At 35.5% G+C, this 27,680-nt stretch overlaps 1 protein-coding gene across 1 annotated transcript in view; it reads right to left on the bottom strand.

Annotated features, from left to right (window-relative positions):
• Positions 1-3,264: 3,264 nt before the first annotated feature.
• The window catches only part of xkr4 (XK related 4), a 72,515-nt gene continuing 48,099 nt past the window's right edge, over positions 3,265-27,680 (bottom strand). Inside the window, exons 3-4 of the mRNA XM_088014751.1 lie at positions 25,921-26,275; positions 3,265-14,496 (exon numbers count right to left, since the gene is read on the bottom strand). Of these exons, the coding sequence (XP_087870877.1) occupies positions 13,896-14,496; positions 25,921-26,275 (956 nt within the window). The 3' untranslated portion in view covers positions 3,265-13,895. The remainder of the gene's footprint in view (positions 14,497-25,920; positions 26,276-27,680) is intronic.

The raw sequence follows: 27,680 nt of genomic DNA, 5'->3' as shown, positions 1-27,680 counted from the left end.
AAATGCCAGAAGTCCAGTGTCAAGTACCCACAGTCAGTGATGGTCTGGGTGCCATGTCAGCTGCTGGTGTTGGTGCACTGGGTTTTATCAAGGGCAGGATCAATGCAGCAGCTATCAGAAGATTTTGGAGCACTTCATGCTTCCATCTGCTGAAAAGTTTTATGGAGATGAAAATTTAATTTGGTCTGGAATCGGCCCTTCTCCACAATCTTCCTCAGAGTCCGGTCACCTCTTCTCGTTGTGCAGCGTTTTCTGCCACACTTTTTCCTTCCTACTGACTTCCCACTGAGGTGCCTTGATATAACACTCTGCAAACAGCCGATTCGTTCAGAAATTTCTTTCCGTTTCTCACCCTCTTGCTTGAGGATGTCAGTGATGGCCTTCTGGACAGCAGTCAGGTCAGCAATCTGACCCATGATTGCGGTTTTGAGTAATGAACCAGGCTGGGAGTTTTTAAAGGCCTCAGGAATCTTTTTCAGGTGTTTAGAGTTACTTTGTTGATTCAGATGATTATTTTTATTGCTCGTTCAGAGAACCTTTTCATAATATTCTAATTTTTTGAGACAGGGATTTTGGGTTTTCATGAGCTGTTTGCCAAAATCATCAAAATTAAAACAATAAAAGACCTGAAATATTTCAGTTGGTGTGCAATGAATCTAAAATATATGACAATTTAATTTTTATCATGACATTATGGAAAATAATGAACTTTATCACAATATTCTAATTTTATGACCAGCACCTGTATATTGGAAATAATTCACTCAATTTTCAGGATTAAAAATCATGGTTCTCTTGTTAAACTAGTTTGGATTCCAGCCCACATTGGTGTGGTAGGAAATGAGTTGGCTGATAGTTTTGTTAAGAGTGTTTCAAAAAAGAATATTGTTGATTTGAATATTAAGATAAGTAAAAATTAGATAAAGAATATTATAAAAGAGTATATCAAGGGAAAATGGGAAGAGTAGTGGAATAGAGGAGACAAGGTGAGATTTTATTATAGTATCCAAAAAAAAGTTGGGGAATTTAGGAAATGTAATAGAAATAAGAAGGAGAAGATATTATATCTAGAATAAGATTTGGACACACAGGATTAAATAGTACTCTTAAAATTATTAATAAACATACTACAGGTTGTTGTAATTATTGTAGAGAATTAGAAACAGTACAACATATTTTCTTAGAATGCAACAAATATGTATGGGAAGGTGGCGGTAATGCACCTAAAAGTTGTTTGCCAACCGCCATAAAAAAAGATGATAGTGTGCTGGACAGAAGACTGTGATCGAGCATTCAAGGACCTCATGCAAGCAGTATGATTCAGCAGTTCTACACACACCAGACTTCACTAAGCCATTCATCTTACAAACAGATGCTTCAGGAGTGGGACTTGGAGCAGTCCTTCAACAAGAGGTGGATGGTGAAAGAAAACCTGCGGTGTTTCTGGGTCGAAAGCTGCTTGATAGAGAGACAAGATATTCAACAGTGGAAAAGGAATGTTTGGCCATGAAGTGGGCTATTGAGGCCCTCAGGTATTATCTTTTAGGACGCCACTTTATTTTAGAAACCGACCATCGTGCCCTCCAATGATTAAGACAAATAAGACAAAACTGTTGCGTTACTCGTTACATCCAAGTCCCGTTGCGCTTTTTTTCTGTTAAAATGTGAAGTTCAGGGTCTTAAGGTGGCGCCATAAAATCCAAGCAATAACTTGACTTATACGTATTTGTTGTCACCCATAGCCTTCACCTTTACTCGCATGCGGAGCTCCAGACATGCGCAGTGGTTTCCTCTGAGCGGGAGAAGATGTCTGTCTTATCGTCAGTAATATAATAGCACAGCAAAAATCATAAGATATAGCGATATGTAAAACCAGCAGCGCTTCGTTTTCAGACGGTGGGGATTTAGTCCAACTTTTAGCGTCACTTGAAAGGAACGCTTAAAGGTAAGATCTGTGGACGTGATGCTAGCAAAGCCAGCTGTACTGAGACACACATGTTGCATCTGCGATGAAATTGTTGTCACTCATGCGCTGAATTATTGTGTGGAGGTGTTGATTGAGGTGTTGCATATATGGGACAACGCTGTGACCAAAGTCTGCATTGATATGACATTCAGAAACGATCCGATTCTTCTGGACGGATCTTTACTGATTAAATTTATTTCAGCTCTAAGTATTTAATGTCTAGGTGTTTATGGGAATGTGGATCTTTCAGATAAATTTGAGAAGCAATTTTGATAGGTAAAACTTAATTTTTTGTGTCACGTAGCGCGGGGTGCTGGTCTTGACTACAACTATGCTACGTGGCTCCTCGGTTGCATGTCCTCCCCCACCCACCTTCTTTCCATCCCCTTTCTGTTGGATTTCTGCCACTAGTGGCAAAAAAGTGAAGTTCATGCTATGTTAGGACAGGAGACAAGATGTTTCCATCCCTGAAATTATGATGCATAGAATCACATGTCTAAGTCTACACTATGTTACAAAGAGTAAATAGAATAAAAACATGCTTTATCTGTGGCATTGTTCATTAAAATGGCACATTTCTAATGTAATAAAATTAAATACGATCGGCTCACTTAATGATATTGTATTAGCGATTAGGTAATGCATTCAGCCAGTACTTTTACTTTTAATACTTAAGTATTTTTAAAAGCCAGTACTTTTTTACTTTTACTTAAGTACAAATGTTAATGTGGTAGTTTTACTTTTACTTGAGTACATTTTTTGAGTACTTTCTCCACCACTGGTGCCTATAATAAAGGATAAAGCCGGCAAAATAAATAATAGAGATAATTATTGGCCCAGGTTCTGGAGAGGACTATATTGAGTAAGACTGATCATTTTCTCCTTACTTCAGATAGCCAGTTTGGTTTTAAATCACACCATGGCACTTTGCTTTGAAAGAGATTTTGGATTTGTATAATAGGCAAAACTCTACAATTTGTATGCGTTTTACTGATGCCTCAAAGGCTTTTGATTGGGTTAATCATGAAAAGTTATTTTATAAGCTGCACAACAGAGGGATTTCTAGATCTATTGTTAGAATTTTGTCCTTTTGGTACACATATCAGTTAATGTAAATAAGATGGGGTAATTGTGTGTCTGCTCCTTTTTAAAATAAGGAATGGGGTTAGACAGTGAAGTATTTTGTCTCCTCTTCTTTTTAATATATATATGTGTTACAACCCCCTCCCCAAGACCCCTATGGGTAAATTCTAGCACTGGGTGTAACACAAAAGAAGAAGTAACCTAAACAGTTGATATCCGTAACAAAAGGGTTTATTTACAGTGCAGGTAGAAAAAAAAAAATTAAATCACAGGAGCAAACCAAACAAGAAAAACAACACAGGGAAGCTTTGAGCTTCAGGGTCTCCAAGGCCAAAATAATAAACAAAACACCCCCTTCTAACTATGAAATAAAAAGAACAACTTGCTAGAAGTGAAAGTAAAGAAAAATACAAAACCTGAGCTCCCTGGCTAATCATCAAAACAGGAGAAAACAGTTAAACAAAAATGGCAGAGAACCCCTACCGGCTTCCACTGAGAAGGAAATAAGGTTTTGGGTTACACACTTGATTTGTCACAAAATGCTCACAGCAACATCAGCCAAGCTTCTACCAACAGCCAGCTTACAGACAAGACCAATACAGATCAGGGCCCAAGGACAGGAAAAGAGGGACTGACATCTCTGGTAGGGAGCTTCGTATTGGATGGCTGACGAGCTCCAACACATTCCACCTGTGGAAGCCAGGTAAAACTGAAACGCAAAAAACAAGAGAGCTCTCTCATGAAGAGAGCCCCTAGAGGTCAGTGACCGTAACAATATGGATGATTTATCAAAGTGGCTACAACACTGTGGGACAGGGCGTGTTGTTGGTGGGACCATAATTAACCATCTGATGTATGATGATGATTTAGTAATTTTTAGTCCTTGTGGTGTTGATCTTCAACAATTATTGAGGACCTGCTCACAATATGGTCAGCAGTATGACATTATGTACAATGCACTGAATAGTAACATTATGAATATAAGAACCAAGGAGGATCAGAAGTTCCTGACTTCTCCTTATCAGGTGTTCTTAAAGAGTGCACTGCTGTCAAATACCTGGGAACACTATATAACTGATGATCTGACTAATGATGTGGACATTTACAGGCAACGTTGTTTAATGTACCAGCCAACATGCTGGTACATAAATTCAGGATGTGTTCTGTCTCAGTGAAAGTGTCTCTCTTTAAAGCATACTGCACTCCTCTGTATACTGCTCACCTATGGAGACAATATAAACAAAGCAGTTTACAGAAAATCAAAGTGACATACAATGACAGAATGAGGAGGCTGCATAGGATGCTGAGATGGACCAGTGCTAGTATGTTATTAGTTGGTGTTGGTGTCTCCTTTTTTCATGCTGTCTTACAAAACCTTATGTACAGGTTTATGTGGAATTTACATGTTTCTACAAACAACATCATCCAGATACTAACAGATATTTCACAAAGCTCAGTCAGGTTTAAGTTCAGAATGTAGAATCAGTGGTGGTCTAGCCTTTCTGTAAATCAGTGACTTGTATATGTGATTATTATCTTTTTATGTGATTGTTTCTTTTTAATTTTCTTAAATGATCTATGGACCCATTTGTGTCTTTAATAAAGCTGCTGCTGATGATGATAACGATTATTAGCTCAAACATAAAACAGCAAGTATACTTTAAAATAAGGTGGGAGTTTCTTTCAATGAGTCTTCACTAATCCTATGCAGACATACACCAATCTTGAACAACCCTTATATCCTACAACAAATAGATAAACTTCCCAGGTTGGAGGTGTAAAGAATTGAAGACCTGGGCTAAGTGTGCGAGGGAGTAGACTTTATCCCATTTGACAGATTAATAATACAAAATTAATAATACAAGACTACATTTTTAGAATATCAACAAAGTAAATCTATAATAAAATTAATTTAAGCTCAATAAATTTAGGTCAGAAATACCTAGATTAAAGTTCCATCTGTAAAATTTCTTTAATCATAACCTACATTTTTTATTTATTTTTGACAGCATTCTGTCTAAGATAAATTAATTGATATCGCTTCCCATGGTGAAATGGGAGATCGATTTGTCAGTCAACATTGACCAACATTTCTGGTCCCTTATATGTCTAAGAATGTTTGAAATCACTAACTCAATTCACATTATACAAAATCTTCCATAGTACACTATACAGGTTAAAAGATGTACAGAATGGGTTTTGCATCATCTAATATCTGCTCAAAGTGCATAGACAATATAAAGGTATATAAAATATACAAGTACACCCACACATTCTGGTTCTCTCCACCTGTTCAGAGGTTCTACTTCTGTGAAAATTTATCCAAGTGTCTGAAATATAGTTACTCCTCTCCATCAGTTCACTTTCTTGGCAAACTTAGATGATGTTAGCGTGGAGACAAGTTCAAATTCATGTGTTTTTACAGCCTTAGAAGGCCGTAAAAAGGCTTGTACAGTGAAAGGCATAGTGAAGTTCCTTTGGTTTCAACTGTTTGGTTCATTCATTTTGATTATGACTCAGGCTATATTTGTAAATATAATAAAAATGTCTTAACATAGTTTATTTAAAAATCTTGCTTAGTGTTGCATGTCCACGTGAAAACATTTTTAAATTACTTCAATTTTCACAGTTTAAGACAGACTTAACAGTACAAACAAACAAAAAAGCAATGTTAAAGCCAGAAAATGACCGCAGTGAACTTTATTAAACAACTTAGAGTCTAATTAAATTCAAATAACATTTTCCAAAAATAAGAATAATCAAAAATGAGCTTTTATACTTTTATTGAATGTTGTAGGACTTTTGACTTTACTCACAGAGTCTGCAACAAGGGGAAATTTTTCATTTTTTCTCTGAACAACTTTATTTAGTCACCACATACATTACATGTTTTGTTTTTTGTTTTTTTTTGTCCTTAATATATCGGCATAGTTACAGAAATCATGGTGGCATAAAACCTCTAAAGACACCTTTCACAGTCAGAACTCAAGAAGAGAGGAATGTTTTATTTTTTTAAGCATTTACAGTTTGCTTACATATATTTACAGGCAAGTACTTTAGTTGAAGCGAACACCCTCCACACCCAACTTCAACTAACTCTTAAAACAAGCGTCTGTATAAAACAAAGACTGTATACGTTTAAATAGAGTCTTCTCAATAATGCCTACTTTGTCTATGCTTTTAATCAGCTCTCTTGGTGTTGCTCACCAAGAGAGTGAACAACCATATCTCCTGCTGATTTTCATAATAAATATTAGAGAAATAGTGGACGCTGAGAAACAACACATTTCTTTAATTTAGAAACTTTAGATTGCTCAACAAATTAATTTGTTTGTGAACAATCAATAACTGCTGTTCCAACAGTTGTCCTGCATAAGGTATAATTAAAAAGCAGCTAGCTTTGAAACGTTTGAGTACTTAATGTAAACTAGCCTGATGTTTAAATATTTCTTTCTGTTATTTTATTATATTGAATCTTTAACAAGCACCACCAATGAATAAATGTGAACACCCTGTTTTTTTGTTGGTTTTTTACTTTTAAATTATTTTCTCCTATATCAAGTTTGTTATTAAGGTGATCAATAGTTAAAACATGAGACATATACACTTTTTAAAGTAAGTGACAATAAAAAGAACTAAAATGTAAAGATTTATTGACAGCTGAAGAAAAGACTTGTAGACAGAACTGCTGAAAAAACATTTAACCTAATCCAACACCTCATCACAGTGGCACAAAATGACAAAGACACTCATAAAAATCCAAATACACAACACACATAGTGTGTAAGAACTGTGAATTCTTTGATCCATTAGCCACATTCAAAAATACAGAAATCAGATTATGCAATATTTCTCTGGTTCTCATAACTCCTCCAATTAACTCTAGTACTGCTTCCTACTTTTATATTGGCTTGTATTAAAAAAATGGGTTTGCTGCCTTAATACTTGTTGAGAAATGTGAGACACCTGATCAAAATGAAAATAAAACTCACTGACTCTGCACTTGTCCAGGAGAGGGTGCTGCTGCAGTCAGTGACTTCATGGAACCAACTGAACTTAAGTGCATTATATTCTATAATTGAATGGAATTTAAATCTGGCTATATTATGGAATTGAATTTTCTGTAAATAAACAGCATCCATTATTGTTGTGAAATTCTTGAGCTGACACCTGCTGTGAGTTGGTACTATATAAATATTAGGTCAACTAGAATACCTTGGACTGGTGAAGAAAATTCTCAAAATGAAACCAAACCCTGCTGCACAAAGTCAGCCTAAAAAATTCTGATTAATTGTTTTCTAATACAAATTCAATGTTGCAGATCCTGGAGAGAAAACCTATGGTGAAGCTCATTTCATTTGATGTATTACAGGAAAGCATGCCCGTTATTTAAATTTATTTTAAGCTACTACTTTTTTCTAGCTATTTTTCCCAACATTTGATGAGCCATGTTGGTCACACAACAAGAGCTATGTATTTTTATTTGGAAACACATTTTTCAAAAACATGCTTTTGTTCAATTGTATGATAAAATCAGCCAACCTATAATATTAAATTCAAGGAAGGGTTCCACTTTCTGCATCTTGATGGATAAAAGTGGGGCACCCATCAAAACATTCCTTAAATATTTTAATCAGTAAAGGTAAAGTAGTTTTAGAATGTTTATATTTTGAGATACCATTTGAAACAACCCTCAAAAATTGTTTGAACAAAGCAGACACACTCATGCTGCAATGTGTTTGTCTGTTCCCACAAGACTCATCTCCCAGAGTTATCAAAGATCTCAGATAAAATTATTTTAATTCATTTTCAAAGTCTTTACATAACCTGTTCAGGGCTCTTCATTTCACACACAGAAAGTTAGGATCATCGGTAGTCATCTAGAATAATAATAAAAAAGAGGTTTTAATATTTTTAGAATAAAATAGTTGCAACTGAAGGCAATCATTAAACTTGCTTGAAAAAATATGTTCTGCACTCCTTGCTTTTAAAACTTCAAAATATTTGCTGAATCTTTGCACAGAACATTGCCCCATTTAGTTATTTTGTTCTTAAGATGTTTTTATGCAGTTACTATTATCAAACTTATTTGTATCACTCAGTAATGTACTTCATGAACATAACACCAGTATGAAATGCAAACAGTGACACCACATGCATGACTTCTATTAAACCTCAAGGTTTTTGGCACAGACTAGAAAAATAAACAATCTAATATGCCTTGCAAATTTATCAAACACCTTAACTTGATTGTTTCATTTTTTGCATTACTCTATAATTTTTTGTTTTGTCAACTTCCTAAAGTTATGGTTGAATTATTATTGTTATTATTTTTGCCTAAGCCAGGGGTCCCCAAGCTACGGCCCACGGGCTGGATCTGGCCCGCCTCCTCATTTGGTCCGGCCCCCTGAACAATACCAGAGAGCATTCAGTGTTTTTTTTTCATATATATGTGGATTTTTCTTCAACCACCAGGGGGGCTCTTGAGCAGATATGAAACTTAGTCTCCCTCAATGGAATATATACTAGTCAGTACCAGTCACCGTTTCGCTCACGGTTTTTTTCCATTTGCATTCTGGGTAAAAATCTATCTACAAACGCGAATATGTCTTCGGCAGTAATCCAGCCTCCCCCCCCCCAGTCAACAAAAGTTTTCTAAGGTTTCTTTCTCGAAAAACTAAGACCGGCCCCCGACCAGAAAAGGGAACAGTTATGTGGCCCTCGCAGGAAAAAGTTTGGGGACCCCTGGCCTGAACCATGTATTTATATTTTGGCAAAAATTACTTAGGTCATTATTTGAAGAAAGTGACTATATTTTTACTGTTAAAAATGTTGAATTAATGTAACCAAAGAAATAAAATTTTATAAAAAAAAATTAGACTGTTTTTGCTGGTAAGCTAATACTTTAGATGTGATACAGTAAGCTGAAAAACTATTTTTTCATTATTCAGGAATCAGGCCCATTGTTAAGCAAACTACAGAAGTAATTTTTTACTTTTTAGCTCATTTGAATGAGAATAGATACTTAATACAATAAACATTATTCACAGTAGTATGTAGACTTTTTTCATCAGTGTAACAAATCTCACAGGTTAATGTAGAGTACTAAATTTTAACTTCACTCATTTTGTGTTGGAAACATAGTTGCTACTTAAGCTAATAGTCTGTTTTTACATAAGAAGTTACGTGTTTCTATTTCAGTGAAAGTTCATGTGTTTTTTACAGGGCCGGCCCAAGCTTCCATGGGGCCCTATGCGAAATGTGGTTTTGGGGCCCTCTAGTTCTACTAACAATGTGGACTGACTGCAATTAGCAATCTGATCATTAGATCATTCACACACCTGCTATAAACGTATTGCATCTCTGGCTGCTTACATTAATTACATGTATAATACAGGATACATTTATTGGCCAACTGATTTATCAACCAGTTCACTTCTGGGTGCCGATTTCCTTAATTTTGGGGAATCATGATTGGTCGATACTTACACATGAAGCCCATCTTATCCCCTGATCTTATCTTCGTCAGCAAAGCTTTATAAATCAGCTTCTGTCCTCTTTTGCTCTACAATAAGAGGTTTGACTGACAGACCGGCCCACCAGGTCAGGTCTGCACATTTACAGTTAACAATATTCACCCCACTGTTGCCAACTCCGTGACTTTTTTGCTATATTTAGCAACATTTAAGACAAAAAAAATTATATCAGCCAAAATCAAAATCGGCAGGTCAGGCTTTTTAAATATCGGTAACCAGGGATCGGCCAGAAAACTGCAATCGGTGCAGCACTACACACATATTCATGACATTCTTTGATTAAATAAATTTCTCTTAAGCATAACCCCAATAGCTAAAAATTTTGTTTTTATCAGGTGAGTCTTTCTCCCCTGAGAATGTGGACTGGTACGGGCTGATTCTGAGCCTTCAAATGATTTTAACAGAAGTTTCACATAACTTAGAAGTTGATGTAAAAATAATGTTTTTAGCCACAAAATGATTATGATCAGCAGCAAACAACATATCTCCAACTACAGCATAGAGCAGCTCATTGATGTAGCAGCTATGTAGCCTGATGTAAAAATATTTTGCTAGACAATGTCAAACATTGAGAAATTTTAATTATTGCTATCAAACATTATCAAATACGGTGTTTTGAAGCTAAAAATACCCCCAAAATATACAGAGCTAAGCAGGAGAATCAAGTCATTTAAAGTTAAAACTCAGTTTCACACAAACACAAAGACCCTAGCATAAGTGTTTGGTTTTTGAACTGGACCAGGTCGCTATCAAGCTAATTTTCTATTAGCAGCTTTATTAATCTTTACATTACATTACCAGAGCACATTAAAACAAACCTTTATCTGGCTTTTTTTCTATTCTTCCTCTTTCTTTTCTCCCTCCCTGAAGGAACGAAGCTGAAGTTGGTTTCCAATTCTAGCTTCCAATAGCTAAAGGGCGATTCCACTTAATTGTTCACTACTTTCCGCTACTTTCCACATCTTTAATCAACTCCAGTTTAAAAACTACTACACCTAGACACTTCAAACCTGGACTAGATTATTCTTCTCTAATAGCAGAATATTTAAAACCATGTTTGGGATTTGTGAAACCTTTTTCTGATTTGTGAAAACTTATTAAAATTTGATTTTCACCATTTTGGGCACCTCTTTCATTACTAAAACTGCTCTAATTAAAAAACTACAACACCTAGACTCTTCAAACTAGGACTATATTGTGCTCTAATAGCAGAATATTTTAATCCATGTTTGGAATTTGTGAAACTTTTTTCTGATTTGTGAAAACTTCACTAAAGATCAGATTACTATTCATTACCATGCAGTTTTTTTCAAATTCAATTCAAAACCACTTTATTAATCCCAATGGGAAATAAAATGTTGGTGTAACTCATTAATTTTTCAAAGAGTTATTGTAGATGGTGATGGCTGTTGGAAGGACAGATCTTTTGCAGGGGTCTGTTAAGTGAAGTTTCACAAATCAGAAAAAGGTTTCACAAATCACAAACATGATTCTAAATATTCTACTATTAGAGCAGAATAATTTAGTCCAAGTTTGAAGAGTCTAGGTGTTGTAGATTTGGAACTAGAAAATTCCTGAAGAAATTTAACTGGGGCCTGCCAAAGTGTGCCCATCGGTTTGGACCCAGCGTTCTGATGCTAAAAATTAGCATTAATGTTAAAGAAAGCTTCAATGTAGTCAATAACCTGTGGAGAGTCAGAAGCATGTGGACTAAGCTGTACTTGTACCATTCAGTATGTTAAAATTAATGCATAAACTAAAATTTGACAAAATACTAATGTTAGCATGAAGACTAGTATGTGGGGCATCATTAGCATGTTCTCTGTCATTGACTTACTCCATTCAGTATACTAAACATGGCAAATAATTAAGAAATTTGCACTAAATTTGCACTAAATTTAACTAATTTGCACTAGCACTTGCACTAGTGGGGGGCAGTGAATGTGCTAATGTTAATGAACTGCCTTGCTGCGCAATAATAAAGATAGATAATAAATAATAAAGAGACATTCTATTGGGTGTAGAACAATAGGTGCCTGCCATGCAATGCATGGAGGCAGTGACTGAGTTGCTTTGCAAGTCAGTCACTGCTCTCCCTATGCATTGCTATGGGCAGGCCCCAATTAGAGCAGTTCTTCTGTGACCGAGATAGAAAAAAAGTGGTGATTTCGCACTTTTTGGAAGTTTCACAACTCAGATAAAGGTTTCACAAATCCAAACATGGTTATAAATATTCTGCTATCATAGCAGAATAATCTATTCCAGGTTTGAAGAGTCTAGGTGTTGTAGTTTTGTAATTAGAGCCGTTTTAGTGTGATCCAGATGCCAAAAAATGGTGAAAATCTAACTTTATTGAGTTTTCACAAATCAGGAAAAGGTTTAACAAATCACAAACATGGTTTTAAATATTCTGCTATTAGAGCAAAAATAATGTAGTCCAGGTTTGAAGTGTCTAGGTGTAGCAGTTTTTAAACTAGAGTTGATTAACGATGCGGAAAGTAGCGGAAAGTAGTGAAAAATTAAGTGGAATATTATTATTATTAGGAATTTAGGTTTCATGGCATCTCAAGGCGTCAACATTGCAGCCGGTGGGCTGAAGGAAGTACAGCTCCATCTTGTATCAATTCAATAGCTAGTAGTAGAATTTAAAACTACTTTCACCCCTGTTTTTAAGCGTATTTGTGAACCTGCCTCTTTATTATTAAATTGAATAGAATTTCAGATTTTTCTATAACTTTTCATCAGGTTAACATAGAAAGTGAGCTATTATTGTTGTAGGTTAGTTTTCTAAACTACAGTAAAGTAACTGTTAGGGATGCTGAAAAATGAAAAACTGGACTGATAGTGATATCCGATAGTAACACTGGTTTATGCCAGATTTACCAATATTTTATTTTATAATTTTTTTTATCCGATTACTTGATTAATCGTAAGAATAATCGATAGATTACTCGATTACTAAAATATTCGTTTACAACAGCCCTAGTTGATAGGTAAGCAGTATGACAAAAATAATTTCTAAACAATTAATTGCGTAGCATCACTAAATGACAGCAAAGAGCAAATTCAGGCATGCAGCAACTAGTCCACCATAGCTTCTCTGCATTCTGTCAATCACACACACACGCACGCGCACACACCTACACACACACACACACACACACACACACGCAGACTTGGTTTTCAAAATAAACACACTTCAAGATAAAGGCCAAATAAATTACAATGACTTTGGTCATTTTTACAGTACCTTTTCTTTGAAATAAAATAATGTTTCATATTTCAGCTGAGAACTACAAATCCTTGTTTATTCTGACGAAGGTAGCAGTCTTCCAACATTTTCTCTTCTTCTCCATCTTGCTCTCCTGTTCATGACATGTTCTCCTCCCATTCTCTGTCCATTCCACACATTTTCCTTGGTCACCATCACAGATGTGTAAAGATTGGTTCCACTGAGCAGACTGGCTAAGTGGCCATTTTTTATTTTTCTGGGATTCTGTATGACTGATGTAGTAGAAAAACAACTTGCTGATCCTTTTGGTTTGCTCCTTTCTGCTTCATTCAGACAGACTTGGTTTATTTCATCCAAAAAAATTAAAAATAAATAAATAAATAAATAAATAAATGAATAAATGAATGAATGATTGGACATAAATGCTACTTCGATTGCTGGCTTCTTATAGTTCACTATTTGTGTGTGAATATTTCCCTGAAATATTAATATCTAGAGATACAAAGAAACTTACTAATCCTTGCCAAGTTAGAGTTGTGCCTTGAATAACTACTAAAAGATGAGTTCTAGGAACCTTGTGGCACTACCAAAACAGGGTGTTTATCATCCATTCTACACCTTACATTTAAAAAATGAAAGTTGTTTTAAAAAATGCATTGACTATCATAAGAACACTGGTGTCCTCATCTAACCTTTGACCAACATGTAATTGTTTGTGTTTTCAGGGTAACAGGAGGTTAAAGTCTGCATAAGTATGAATCATGTTCATGTTTCTGTTCATGTTTGACTGAATATCATTTATATCATGGTGTACACTATCTCAGTTTTCAGCAGGGGTTTGTTTAATTCAAACAGAGTATCAATTTATTCTCTTGTTGTAAATCAGGAAAAAATCCTCTGGTGAATGAAAGTAACTGCATAAATGTGCCAACTAGATCCATTAGTTTGAAGAGGCTGCAATACTCCTGAAGCGACTAAAAATATAGGGTGTGAAAAAATAGACTAAGGATAGCCACAAATCCTCCAGCTGTTTTATAGACCAACATGATGCTGCACTGCTACTATCACAACAGGTAAACTACAACGTAGTTTCATATTCCAGTCGCTCATGCACCATGGCATCATCCTTGTACATCAGACGAGGAGGAGTCATGGAACAGTCCATAGCCAAGATGACTTTCCGTATACTGCGGTCAAGAACGTGACGTTCCCAGGCTGGGTATTGATTCCTACAAAGGTCAAGTTTGATAACAGTCTCGTCTAGGCGTGGAGCACGGGATGAAGGAGTGGATGGCACTGGGTGTCGGACCTGAAACACTGGGATACAGCTATCCCGTTCTGAATACTTTCCAGTGTCACGCTCTAAGGTTCCAGTAGTTCCTCGGTTGGAACGCAGTGAGTTGGTTCCACCATCAGAAGGTAGTGTGGAGAACTGAGCTGATGGGTCCATATCATGCCCTTGACAGCTAGTAGAGCGTCCAAAGCGAGTACCATTGGGATGGAAAAAAGCATAGTACATGAGCATGAAAACCAGACCAGTAAGAAAACTGCTGAAAATGACACAGAGTGCTGGGACTGCAAAGGCGTCAGTGGTTTTAGGTGTTCTGTAAAGATACCACAATGCACTGAGAGTGGCATTCTCCACCAGGATCACTAGATAATAGATTGACAGTCGATACCTGCACAAACAAATGAGATAGAATAACAAAAAGTATATTAGGTGGAGGACTTCGTAGTATTAGTGAGATTAAAAACAAAGAAAATACTGTTTAATTTAAAGTCTAAATTTCAAGTCCTGTGCTTAATTAAAGAAAATAACTGGTAACTGAAGGTGGTTGTCAGGATCTTGGGTTGTGGATTTTTTCAAGAGTTGTATTTTGATTATTTGTGTCTTTGCCTGTCTTTTGTCATTCCTCATTTTCTCTTTCCTTATTTTGATCAGCCTTTGTTTCCTTCTTTAGATTAGTCTGTTCTTATTTTAGTTAATAGTAAATAGTTATTCATTATTTCTTTTAGATTATGTTCAGCCTGTTCCGTAGTTTTATTGCTCCTTGCTCCTCTATGCCATTAATGTCTTTTCACGACTGTGACTTTCTCTAATCGGGCATCTGCTCCTCACCCAGTCAAGCTCCCAGCATTTAAGTCCCTCTTCTTTCATTCACCCTGGATTCGACTGCTTTCACCTTTCATCTCCCCACAGTTTTAGTTTTTATGCTCAAATATTATATAACTATCTTTGCTTCATTAAAATATCAAAACATTAAGAAGTTCTCTGCGCCTGGATACTTTGTTTTGTTCATGACAATGATGGGGCTCTCATACATTATTTTGGTTGCTAGTTAACCAGCTTGAAGCATACCTTATCTATTGCTTGTTTATTTAGCAGTATATGCAATCTTTGTTTTGTTTCCTTTTTGGTCTAAAGATCCAAAGCCACTAGTGGAGATGTCCCTCTGACCATGCGATAAACTACCATTCTTCATTAGAAAATCCCTGATTTTCAAGGGTCAGTCAAGTGCAAAAGAGGTAGTGTCTGGACATAAATAATAGCTTAGGACAGTGTTTCTCAACCTTTTTTGGGCCAGCATCCCCCTAATCACTATCCAAGACCCTTACCGCCCCCTTCAAATAATTTGTAGGCTACTTTGCACTGAATATTATTTTATTTTTAATATTACTGTCATTATTGTTGATGTTTTTATTTTTATGGTTGTTTCTGTATTTATCAATAAAAATAATTTCCCAGAGAACAAAAAAGCAATGTGAATAGAAATTATTTTTACAGGTGTCCAAGAAAACTGCAATGGACATTCAACTTAAAATCGATAGGCCTAACAACAGCCAATCAGAGTGGAAAAAAATATTCCTGTTCTGTGCGATATTCCGATGCAAGTTACTAAATTTTAAAAGATGTAGAACAATACCACTTTAAACTATTTGCAAAAAACTGAGCTCTGCAACACTGAAACATCGGTAGAACTGCAACTAGTATTAATCATAACTCATCTTCTCTTCAGTGTTTCTGTCAATTTCTGATGATGCAGCTCTGTGCTGCCTTCAGGAGAATGGGACATATAATCCATAAAATTTCACCCACATGGCATTTACTGTGCAAACCAGAGCTTTCAATGGAAAAAAACAAAAGTTCCAGATCCTTTTAATGCCATACAAATATGAGACAGAAACATGGATGATATTTTTCAATAGACCTGTCTATTAATTTATAGATTAATAGTTTAACTGTGCAAAAATTACACAGAGCAAAGCTGGTTGTTAATCAAATCCCAAAGAGTCAAATTGAAAGTGTCATGGAGTCACTTAAAACCCCTAGAACCCGACGGACTCACCGGTGGGTCCAGCTGCCGGGACCTCGGCTTGCTCTGTAAACAAAGGCTCCACGTGCCTTTAAATTTTTTTTTATTTTTTATTATCCGCTAAAAGAGGCTTTGATCTTTCAAAAACTATTCCGCATAAAGGTTTTGCCCAAAATGTTAAGTTTAAATTTATTTATACCCACTGAGGGTGTAAGAGGATCATCATTACACTGACATCAACACTGACATGAAAAATAATATTGATGAAATAAATATATAAAATAAAAGCTAATTAAAAACAAATAAGAGATAAGTTTCTTACTGCTATCATCTGTAAGATACATTTCCTTTAAGTACATCCAGACGTTCTGTTTATCTGTGCTACCTATGAATTTGTCCTACCTTGTGGAAATGTACATGCGCACATCGATGCTATGTCACATACTGCTTACTGAGCCGATTTCCTATAAAATACATCCAACCTGTGGAAGTTTTCTTTCATGTGTTTTATTTAGTCAACGGTAAGCTTTACTTAATTTATTTTATACCTGGCTTTCATTAAGCTGTATTACTTCATGTTTTTAGTTTACACGACAGGCAGCTTGTAAATATATTTATAAAATTTATAAATGGCTTTAGTTAGCCCACTGCAATGCTGTTACTACTGTAAACAAGTCATTGTTTGGTGGTTAATCAGGACAAAATACGTTGTTCTGTGGGCTGTTTTGTCCCTATACTTTAAAATATTTTAATTTAATTAGTTGTTTTTTTCTTACTAAACCTTGCTTAAGAGATGTTGGTAGCAATATTATGTGAGACTGAAGCTGTAATAGTGGTGTAATATTAGCATATATTAATCAAATCCTGTCATTTCAGGAGCACAGTGACCTACGTAGTTCAGTGGACACATTGTGGCTGCGTTGCATTTGATAACAGACATACAACATAGTAATGAGTAAACTAGAAAATTCCTGAAGAAATTTCACTGGGGCATGCCAAAGTGTGCCCGTCAGTTTGGACCCAGCGTTCTGATGCTAAAAATTTGCATTAATGCTAAAGAAAGCTGCAATGTAGTCAATAACCTGTGGAGAGTCAGAAGCATGTGGACTAAGCTGTACCTGCACCATTAAGTATGTTAAAATGAATGCATAAGCTAAAATTAACCAAAATGCAAATAATTGGCGTGAAGACTATCAGTAGCATGTGGAGCATCACTCGCATGTTGTCTGTCATTGACTGTCAGTATACTAAACATCGCTAATAAGTAAGAAAATTAGCTAATAGCTAACTTTAGGGAAAAGGCTAATGCCCCCACTGGTGCATTAGCACTAATACTAATTAGTGTTAATGCTAATGTTTGTGCTAATGTTAGGCAGTTCACTATCCTGAGAAAAAATACATAAAAAAAGCTAAATATTATTGCATCACCCATGATGGTGCACTGACTGACGTGAGAGGAATATGCAGGCTTTTATTTTGAAAGTTTCAGTAAACTTCATTTTAATGACCACACTAATTTATGGAAGCACATTGCTATCATGCAGGGGAAAAGAAAAATTTGAGCACTATCACGTTATGACGTGATAGGTATCTTGTCCACTTCCTGGACATAAAATTATCACGTTTATACAAGATAAGTATCACGTTTGTGATACTTATCTTGTGGCAGTATAATTGTGGCAGTATAATGCTAGGCTAGTACAGTGGCTAACTTGAATTGGTCAGGTTTCCCTTCATGTTTGGTCGATGGATTATTGATGCGAGGGCTTCACAGACAACATTTCACAAGTAAGATGGACATATTAATGTGTATATATTGTGATTAGAATATTACTTTACTGTATTTATGTCCACCGGCGAGATACCAGCTAATATTAGCTACAGTGCTTGGTGTAATACGGGTTCAGCCCCGCTATGAAGGCTAACTGAGATTCCGTAAATCTAAAAAAATTAATTATTCTCTAACATTGACTTAGATCATCTGACACAAGGGCCTATATTAGAAATGAAACAATATAACACATATTATAAAACTTATATTATGTGTTATAACATTCACCGGCAAAGTTTACACAGGTGGTAAAGACTATTATTTATATGTAATTCTTTCAATAGTAAGATACATCCCAAATCTTCCGTTTTTGTTTTGAAAATTTCCTAAAGACACGATGTGAGGAAGAAGAGGGAGAAATCTATAAAGAGAGACGGATTCACTGCAGCACGGATGAATCTCACATCGGATTTTGGACTCGTCGGCTGAAAAAAAAAAAATATATATATATATATGTTTTTATATATATATAATTCAGTATTAATCATTATTTATTTGTGCCATTATTAATCTTTATTTATTAGCGTTTGCATAGTTATATAAATATATATTGATATTACTAAATAATTTATTAAATAAATTATGAACGGGTGTGTGCTTTGTAATATGCTCTTCATACATCGATATCAGAATATTCCATTCCTATTCTATTATTATAGCCACTAAGCATATTTAAATATGATGAACTATGTATTAAAAACATACTTAAAAAATACAATTGTTTATAAATGTTGCTTTGACCCGACCCACAGACTCACTGAGCAGCTGTCACTGAGCCAGGGCTTCAGTTGTTGTTGCTTCGGTTGGTTTTTGGTTTTTGGCAGACGACAGAGACCTTTCCTTTGGAGCAGTACGGAGAGGCGGGGTTTGGTTTGTTTATAGTACTTGAAGATTTGATTTTCTACTATTTTTGGGGTTGTTCTTTTTTTTGTGTTCAGTGGCTGTGTGGGAAATGTAACTTGTTGTTCTTAAATTTTTTTTTTTTAGAAGAGGGCTGCAAGATCGTTCCGCAGCCCTCTATTGTATTTATAAATACAAATACAATTGTATTTATAAAAATACAATTGTTTATAAATGTTGCTTTGATATATGTTTGAATATGGTTTCCAGTAACAAAAAGGTGTGTTATGATCGATTAAATCCGCTGATACATCATTGTGCTGCTAAACACATAACGCTGAGTGGAGCGGAGTACCGCTCCAAGATGGCCGCCCTAAATCTCGTCAGCGACAATAGGCGAGAGCGGTCCATGAGGCGTCTATGCTTATATTATGTCTATGGCTGTCAGTCTCGTACCTTATTTGGAAATGGGACAATTGCAATCCGGAAGTGAAGGGGGCGCTATTTCCTATACTTCCGTTTTTATTTTCTTTTGAAAGCTGTGATATACATAGACATCAATACCTTCTATTTTGTCTATGGTGATATACATAGACATGAATACGCAGACCCCTCATGGAGCTCTGAGCCGTACGTAACAGCGTCCGCCATCTTCTATGTGGCAGCAGGGCGATCAGAGCTCCTTAAGTCCTGTGCTGTGTGGACTTATTTTAACCGTTTTACAAAACAATCTGGATTCATTGGCATTACCTTTCACAGGTAAGGATGAAAGATCAGAATTACTTGACTTTACAGCCAGAAATTCGCTTCTAAACAACCGGAAAATATTTCCTATGTAGTTTAATTGGCCCGAAGTAACCGCTGATTGTTAGCATAGCAGCTAACGTTTTCATACTGTTTTCTAATGAGAGAGAGCTGATGAGAAACCGCTGTTAGAGGAGAAGTTAATTAAAAACCAGAGGATTTAGTGAGGAAAGATCAGTCAGGATCAGAGCTGGAGCTGCTGTTCTTCAGTCTGTTTCCAGCTCAGCTTCACCATGACGGTATTTAGCTATAAAGATGCTACGAGTCAGAGCCCAACATGCTGAAAATGTCTTTCTGAATGTGAAAGAAACATATATCGTATGTATTTTCTATTATACTTTTGGATAATTTCTCTTTTATCCTTGGCTTCAGCCTGTGAACCAGGACGTCTCAGAAGTCATTGAGTTCTCCCAGTGTGACCAGCAGACTGAAGCCTGTGACCAGTGCTCCCAGTATAATAAATAAATGTTTTATTCTTTCACTTTTTGTGTATTTTTAAATATCTCAATCTGAAGTATTAGTGTATTAATGTAGCTTATGTAATGAAATAAAAAAGAATTTACTGTTAGAATTATTTTCACTGCTGTCAATAGCAGAGTTGACATACTGTAAATTCTCTGGAAAAAAGAGAAAAATATGTAGTTTAATGTTTGACAATGACTGATTTATAAATCAAAAGTCATTTCTCAATAACGTATAAAAAATAAATACAGGAAAATTATTTGTTGTCTTGAAATGTTAAATGTACATTAAATTATGGAATTATGTAAATATATTCTTTAATAAAACACTGCAAATATGTGTCTGTTCATCAATGTCATTATAAAAATGATCAGAATCATTTCTATCAAATAAAACATTGTGCTCTTTATTCAGAAATGCCCCAAAACAATTAAATAATCACATCAAAAGTTAGAAACGCTCTCTAGTAATTTCTTTGATTGCCAAATATATTAATGTGTGTGAGAAAATGTGTCAATGGCAGATATTAAAATACTTTGTAGAACGGCACTTTATAAAGTTCGGTCCATTTACTTGTATTACCTTACTGGCACATATTCCACATTCAATATGGCGGACGCTGTTACGTATCGCAGCAACGGGCCGACCTGCTCCATGAGGGGTCTACGTATATTAATATGGTCTATGGTGATATATGTTCACCTTTAGGAAGGAGTTTCACTCTCAGAATGTATTTGAACTAATCTAATTACATTACTAAATCAGAATCAGGGGCGCAACTACATATTTAGGTGGATGTGAAAACATAAATCGGTGCCCCCCCAAAGGAAGGTACGTAAGGGTGAAGGAGCATAGAAAACATACAGTCACACCCTCCACCCCCAGTAATTCTGGCATTACTGGCATCATAAAACAACATATTTTTTCACTTTCTTAAGGATGTAGAGCTAATTAAATGACAAATAATATGTTCATACATTATAAATAAAATCTATATATCTCCATCAATTATAGGAGGAACAAAAGACTTAAGGAGACATGAAAGCAGGCACGTGCAGAGGGGGGGAACTGGGGGTGCTTGAGCACCTGCCCTTTTTGCTCCTTGCCCCCAAGTGCCCTTTTGGTCCATTGTTTTTTTTTTTTTTTTGGTATTATTTCCTAAGCACTCTTCTGACACATAAAAACATGTACTAAAATTATTTGCTTTTTTGTTTCTTTTTTGTACAACATAATAAGCCGGTAACCTTGTTACCTTTGACCTTTTGCCCGTGACGCATGACGCAGTTGTCTCTCGCGCAGTGAGATAAGGCAGCTAACTGAAGCTCAACGTAGCGAACATTCCAGATTACAGAACAGTTTTTGGTGAATTATAAAAAAACATGTTTTTGGTGAATAAAGTGGAGTAGACTTGCTACTTGTCAAATGACGGAAAACATTGAAAGTATCGTTTCTGCTTCAGCACGGAGTAGCGGTTTAAGCAGAGAGGTAATGAAATACAACAGACACTGACAGGCCTCTGCATCTCCTTTTCTCTAAAGAACTACTGAGCGGGAGAAGAAGGGTTCGGTGAATTCGCATATGCAACTGGGGGGTTCGGTACCTCAAAAAAGGTTAAGAACCACTGACATAGTGTTATGCTCTATATAGAGATGTTCGTTAGCTTTGATTGTATATCTCACAATTTTGTAATTTATCATTGTTTATTAAACTCTGAAAATCCTTTGTTAATATTCTGTCCTAGAAGGCGGTAAGATGTGCCCTTTTTTTGTTGTTGAGCACCTGCCCCTTTAGTGGTTTCTGCACGGCCCTGCATGAAAGACAACATGATCATCTATAATAAAAAATATTTGGAATGTATATGTAAGAAATTTAATTGAGCAAAAGTCAATAAAAAACAAATTAATTAGGTACAGAAGAACAAGAACCCAGGTTGTTACAACCAGGGTTGTTAAACAGATAAGCAAAAATTCATTTTTTTGTTTTTACAGTGCCATGTATATTATTGAGAGAGTTTTTGTTGGTAGAGTCTTATATGTAGAAAAAATAAGATGAAACTAATCTATCAATGAGGAAATTTTCCTTTGACTCTAAAACGATAAATCATATTCATGAATCACATTATTACACAGCCCATCTGTGGTGACGATACAAAAAAAGTAGCCTGCAGAAACTTTGTGTCATACAATGATGGCATGAGGCTACTACTCAAAGTGCCTAGATGGAGTAGTGCTAGCCATATGTTTGTACATAATGCTGTTCCCACTTGTGCAGCTGTGCTCAGGAATCTTATGCATGTGTAGATTATATGTCATGCAATAATATAATTGCAATTTTAGTAAATCCTGCTTTTAGTACTGTGAGATTCTCTTCAAGATTATGGAATCATTGGTGTCATCATTTATCTGTAACTCGGTGAATAATATGTCATGTTTATTTTTAGTTTTCTTTTATTTTGCTTGTTTTTACCTTTTTTCTATGGAGCTTTTTTGTGTCTGGAATAAAGATATGATTGATTGATTGATTGATTGATTGATTGATTGATTGTCAACAATTTGTGAATAGAGCAAAACACTTAGCATGCTATAAGTAAATATTATTTAATTTGGTTGAGAATAATTATTGCACTGTCAATAAATGACTTCTAATAGATGTTCTTAGTTACTAGAGGAACACAGTAACACCTTCATGAGCTCAGAGGTTCAAACTGATAAAGAGGATGGATGATCTCTGCTAAAATATTCATGCCATCTTCCATGTTCTTTCAGCAAACAGTTCAAACAGCTGTTTTTGGTTTCACCACTATTTACCTGCTGTTATACCTGCCATTCAAAGTATTCTTAAAAGATTGTCTGTTAGTCTGCAGCTCATGCGACCAAACCAACTGAGGAGATGAAAAGTTAAAACGAGTTAAAATGTTGTTTTAACTTGAGTTGAGTTAAAACTCAAGTTAAAATGTTATGTTTTAACAATTTAACAATCTCTACCTAACTAGAAGTTGTACACAACCTAAAATTGGGTAACCCTAAGGTCTTCTTAAAAGGTAGAGTCTTTGAGAACGGTTCTTAAATATGTAGTCAGTGTTTTCAGCAAAGGTGAGCTAACTGTCCAAGAATGACGCAAGGAATTTAAAATTTGCCAGTTTCAACAGGTTGGCCATCCAGTGAAACTGGAATCACTTTCAGTTCTTGTTTATCTCATTTCATTAGCTCTACTTCCATAAGAAAAAAGGTATGTTCTTTTGTGAGGAAATTTATCTTTTACGGTGCCAGTAATGCCGAAATTAACAGTAAACAAGAAAGACTTTGTGGTATTCTGATTTAGTAATGTAATTATATTGATTTTGTCACCACCCCCACGCCACTAGAGGCAGTAGCAGGGCCCGAAAAGATGCGACTAAGAAACAGATTTAGAAGTACACCGAAAGCTACAGAATTTGTTAAAAACTGTGAGCTGCGCTGAAGTAAATAAAAGAAAGAAGTTCAAATACATTCTGAGAGTGACACTCTCAGAATGTATTTGAACTTGGGTATTTGGACTTGGGGTATTTCAATGTATTTGTATTTATTACTTCCGCAAACATTCAGCACTTCTTCTTTTTATGGTGGTTGGCAGAACACTGAGAACGCTGAGGCTATTGCGCCCTCTACTGCGCATCCAGGACACTTTCAGGTCGTTTGCCCATTCAGACTGCAGAACACATACAGGTTGCATATGTGTGGCCGTGTGAATGGCCCTGACCAAAAAAATCCTATTTGACAAAAAAATCAGAATTGGGTCACTTCAGGCTGCAGTGGGAACGCAGCCAGAGAGATGGATGCTAAAAATGCTAACTTCCACATTCCAAATTATAGCTTTGCTTCCTCAATTGACCAACCGTAGCAATCCACTCGTATTGATAAACATTTGTTATTTACGGTTCTTTGACTTAAAAGATATTGTTTAAAACAGCAAAATATTAGGGCTTAGCGTGGCGCAGTGCTTAGAGCGTACATGGAGGCTATAGACCTGGACAACAATTGTTCTAACTTTCTGTGCTACCCACAGTGACGTTTTTATTGAAATTAAATTACACAAAGACATCTTAAAATACAGATTACCGCAACTCTTTTGTGCATTAATACGTTGCATAGCAGACTTTATCAAATGCAGAGCAGCCACAATGTGCCCATCAAACTGCGCTGCCATGTGCGCATGAAATGATAATATTTCCATTACACCAGTAGGTAGGAATCCGTCCTACCTTGTGGTAATGCTAGGGTTGCCACCCGTCCCATAAAATACGGAACCGTCCCGTATTTGGCTCTTAAATGTAGCGTCCCGTATTGAACCGATACTGGACACGATTTGCTCCGTATTCTACAAATGTGGATGTGTAATTATGAAGAAATGGTTCCCCGAGTATATTATATAGTAGGCTGCCCCAGTTGGGATTTTGTGCCACAATACTCGGTAAGCAGTATGTAAGCAGTATGTGCTTACTGAGTAAAACAGACAAAATTTCGTTTCATCTGTTTTATTTCGTCCATGATTAAGGTAAGCTGTATTTAATTTATTTTATTTATACCTGGCCTTATAACCCTGTCTTTGTACGTTAAAATATTTTAGTTTAATGACACTTTTTTTTTTTATTATGAGACGTTGCTAAATAGAGCATGTTGGTAGCGATATTATGTGAAACTGAAGCTGTGTAATAGCAATATTATCATTTCAGGCACACAATGCAGAGCAGTTTAATGGACACATTGCTGCTGCTCTGCATTTGATAAAATCTTCTATGCAACGTATTAATGCACAAAATAGTTGCGGTAATCTGTATTTGAAGATGTCTTTGTTTAATTAATTTAAATAAAAACTTGTTTCCCTTGCCTGATACTGTTTTATTCTTACAAACACCTCTGTATTTAAAATATTTTTTAAAAGGTAGGACATTCTAAAAAAGGATTAGTGCATACATCTGTAGCTCTTATTTTTAAACGGACAGGATATGAAGGAAGTGATATTCTTGTGTTTTTGTCATGTATATAAATTGTTCCAATGCTAAGCCAAGTATAACTCCTAAGCTTCCACTTCATTCCTGTCACTCAAATAATTTTAAATGATATTTAACATTAACACCCCACTGTAGTTTTCTGTTGGTAAACATGATGGTACCAGTTTTGGACGCGTAGCACCAACAGATGGACTTAGGTATCTATTCGTGCTACGGTAGGAAAGTCTAACGAGGTAGCACTCATAGTCAGAACACCGTCCTGAACTCAACTCCTGTCCTTGGTTCATTTCCCTTCTCTTTGCTTGTTCCTGTCAGATTACTTTCAAATAAAGGCCACTAGTGCTAAAAAATACTACAGCAAAAGATCAGCTTCTTTCTCAGTGCAAGCTGCCATTTTGTGAAATTTAAATGCTCTAAATCCACCATATTAATATTCTAAAATATTAATATAGGTCCTTCACAGCAGTAGAGAATCAGTTATCCAAAAATGATAAATTTTGTATTCAGCAAAAATATTTAAACTTTATTTTCCCAAATACTATTTTTGTTTTATTTCTGCCTTGCATTGTGATTTGTTAGTTTCACTTCACTAACAACACTCTTCAGTACTAAAAAACTAAATCTTAAAAAAATATTGTCTGTTTCTGTTGACAAATTAATCCTTTCATAATTATGTACCCTTATTGTTCTAAAGAAATGTTTTGACCCCCTTCTTAAATTAGGTTAAATGTTTTGGGTCTTAAAACAAGTGCTCTGCAGAACCTAAATTAAAGCAAACCTTTTCTGTTTACAAATACCTTCTATCTAAAATAAATATGTCTTCACAAGGTTAAGATAAGAGTGTGCTCATAAGTGTTTTCACCTTGTACATCCCTCTTTGACGTTGAACCAGGAAAAGATATATATTATGCCCACCACCATATCAAACACAATCTCCTCCCATTTGCTGATGCAGAAGTCTGTCTCACAGTGGACAATCCAAAAAGTCATGATACACCAGTGCAGAACAATGAAGATGCCAAAATAGAGTTGAAAAACAGAGGCAAAGAGGGCAAATGTGATGACCCTGGCTGCAATAGTGAAGAAGTGCCAGCAGAACTGGATGATGACTGCAAGGTAGCCAATGGGCTTTTTGTCGTCCCGGGACTCTCGTAATGCCTTTTGGTAGGAGGCTAAAGCCCATGCAAGAGAGACAAGTGAGGCTGCTGCTGTCATCCCTATAACAGACAGAAAGAAACACAGGAGGTTAAAGTTTAAAGACCAATGCTTGAACTAAACACAACAGCATTTACACATATGTACTAATGTAAAAATCTCCTAACGCAGTAGAAACAGGAAGTAAGCAGAAAAATGTTTCATGGGTCTCAGTCAAGTTGTTAAAATTTTCAAAAAAGCGTTTGAGGACTGCAGCGTAAATTGAAAAGTTAAAAAAAAGTATTAAAATGCATTAAAATAACTAACATTAATATGTTTTCATTTTAAACTCACTATTGAAACCAGAAGTTTACATATACCAAACAAAAGACACCTTAAAGCAGACCAAACTTCTCTCCTATTAGGTCATTTAGAATGACCAAATTATTTACATTTGCTAAATGGAATAATAATGAGAATAAGAATGTGCCATCTATACATTTATTTATTAATGACCTAGGTAGACATGGTTCCTGTTGGCTATAGCACCCCCAGGTAGACAGACCCAAACTCTTTCGATGGTAAATGGCTTTACCCCAAAGCACTTCACATTATAGAGTGTAGTGATGGTGAATATATGTGATGGTGGCAACTTACGAGGTATGAGCTTGCTACTATCCAGTGGCAAGCTGGATAGTGGTCTAACAGTGGCTGCCCCATGACAGGCTTGCCTCTGTCAGACAAGCCTGCCACTAGTGCTAAAAAAACTACAGCAAAAGATCAGCTTCTTTCTCTGCACAAGCTTTCTTGTAAAGTTTAAAATGCTCTAAATCCATCATATTAATATTCCAAAATAGTAATATAGGTCTTTCACAGCAGTGAATGATCAGTAAATAGAAAATTAGTTATCCAAAAATGATAAATTTTGAATTCAGCAAAAATATTTAAACTTTATATTCCCAAATACGATTTTTGTTTAATTTCTGCTTTGCATTGATTTGTTAGTTTGACTTCACTAACCGTACTCTTCAGTACTAAAAAACCAAATCTTAAAAAAATTGTTTTTGTTGACAAATTAATCCTTTTATAATTATGTACCCTTATTGTTCTAAAGAAATGTTTTGACCTCATTCTTAAATTAGGTTAAATGTTTTGGGCCTTAAAACAAGTACTCTGCAGAACCTAAATTAAAGCAAACCTTCCCTTGTTAAAAAAAAAGTATACTTTAGTATATTAAATTTTAACATACTTTACCATACTAAAGTATGTTAGTAAACTATGTTTGATTTATGTACTTTAACTACTATTTTGGAACAATTTTTTTGTGCTTAGTATATTTTAATAGTATTTAAATAATATTAAATTACAACTTTTAGTATACTTAGTATACTTCAACGTACTTTTTTGGAACAACTTCAAGTAGTACTTAGTATACTTTCAGTATACTTTTTTAATGTAGTATTCAAGAGCTTGATTACTCATAATTCT

The sequence above is a fragment of the Poecilia mexicana genome, unplaced genomic scaffold (genome assembly GCF_051168715.1).
Source record: "Poecilia mexicana isolate PSO_F unplaced genomic scaffold, ASM5116871v1 scaffold_17, whole genome shotgun sequence".
Classification (NCBI taxonomy): domain Eukaryota; kingdom Metazoa; phylum Chordata; class Actinopteri; order Cyprinodontiformes; family Poeciliidae; genus Poecilia; species Poecilia mexicana.
The sequence above is the reverse complement of the archived record's forward strand: the minus strand, read 5'-3'. Positions and strand labels throughout refer to the sequence as shown.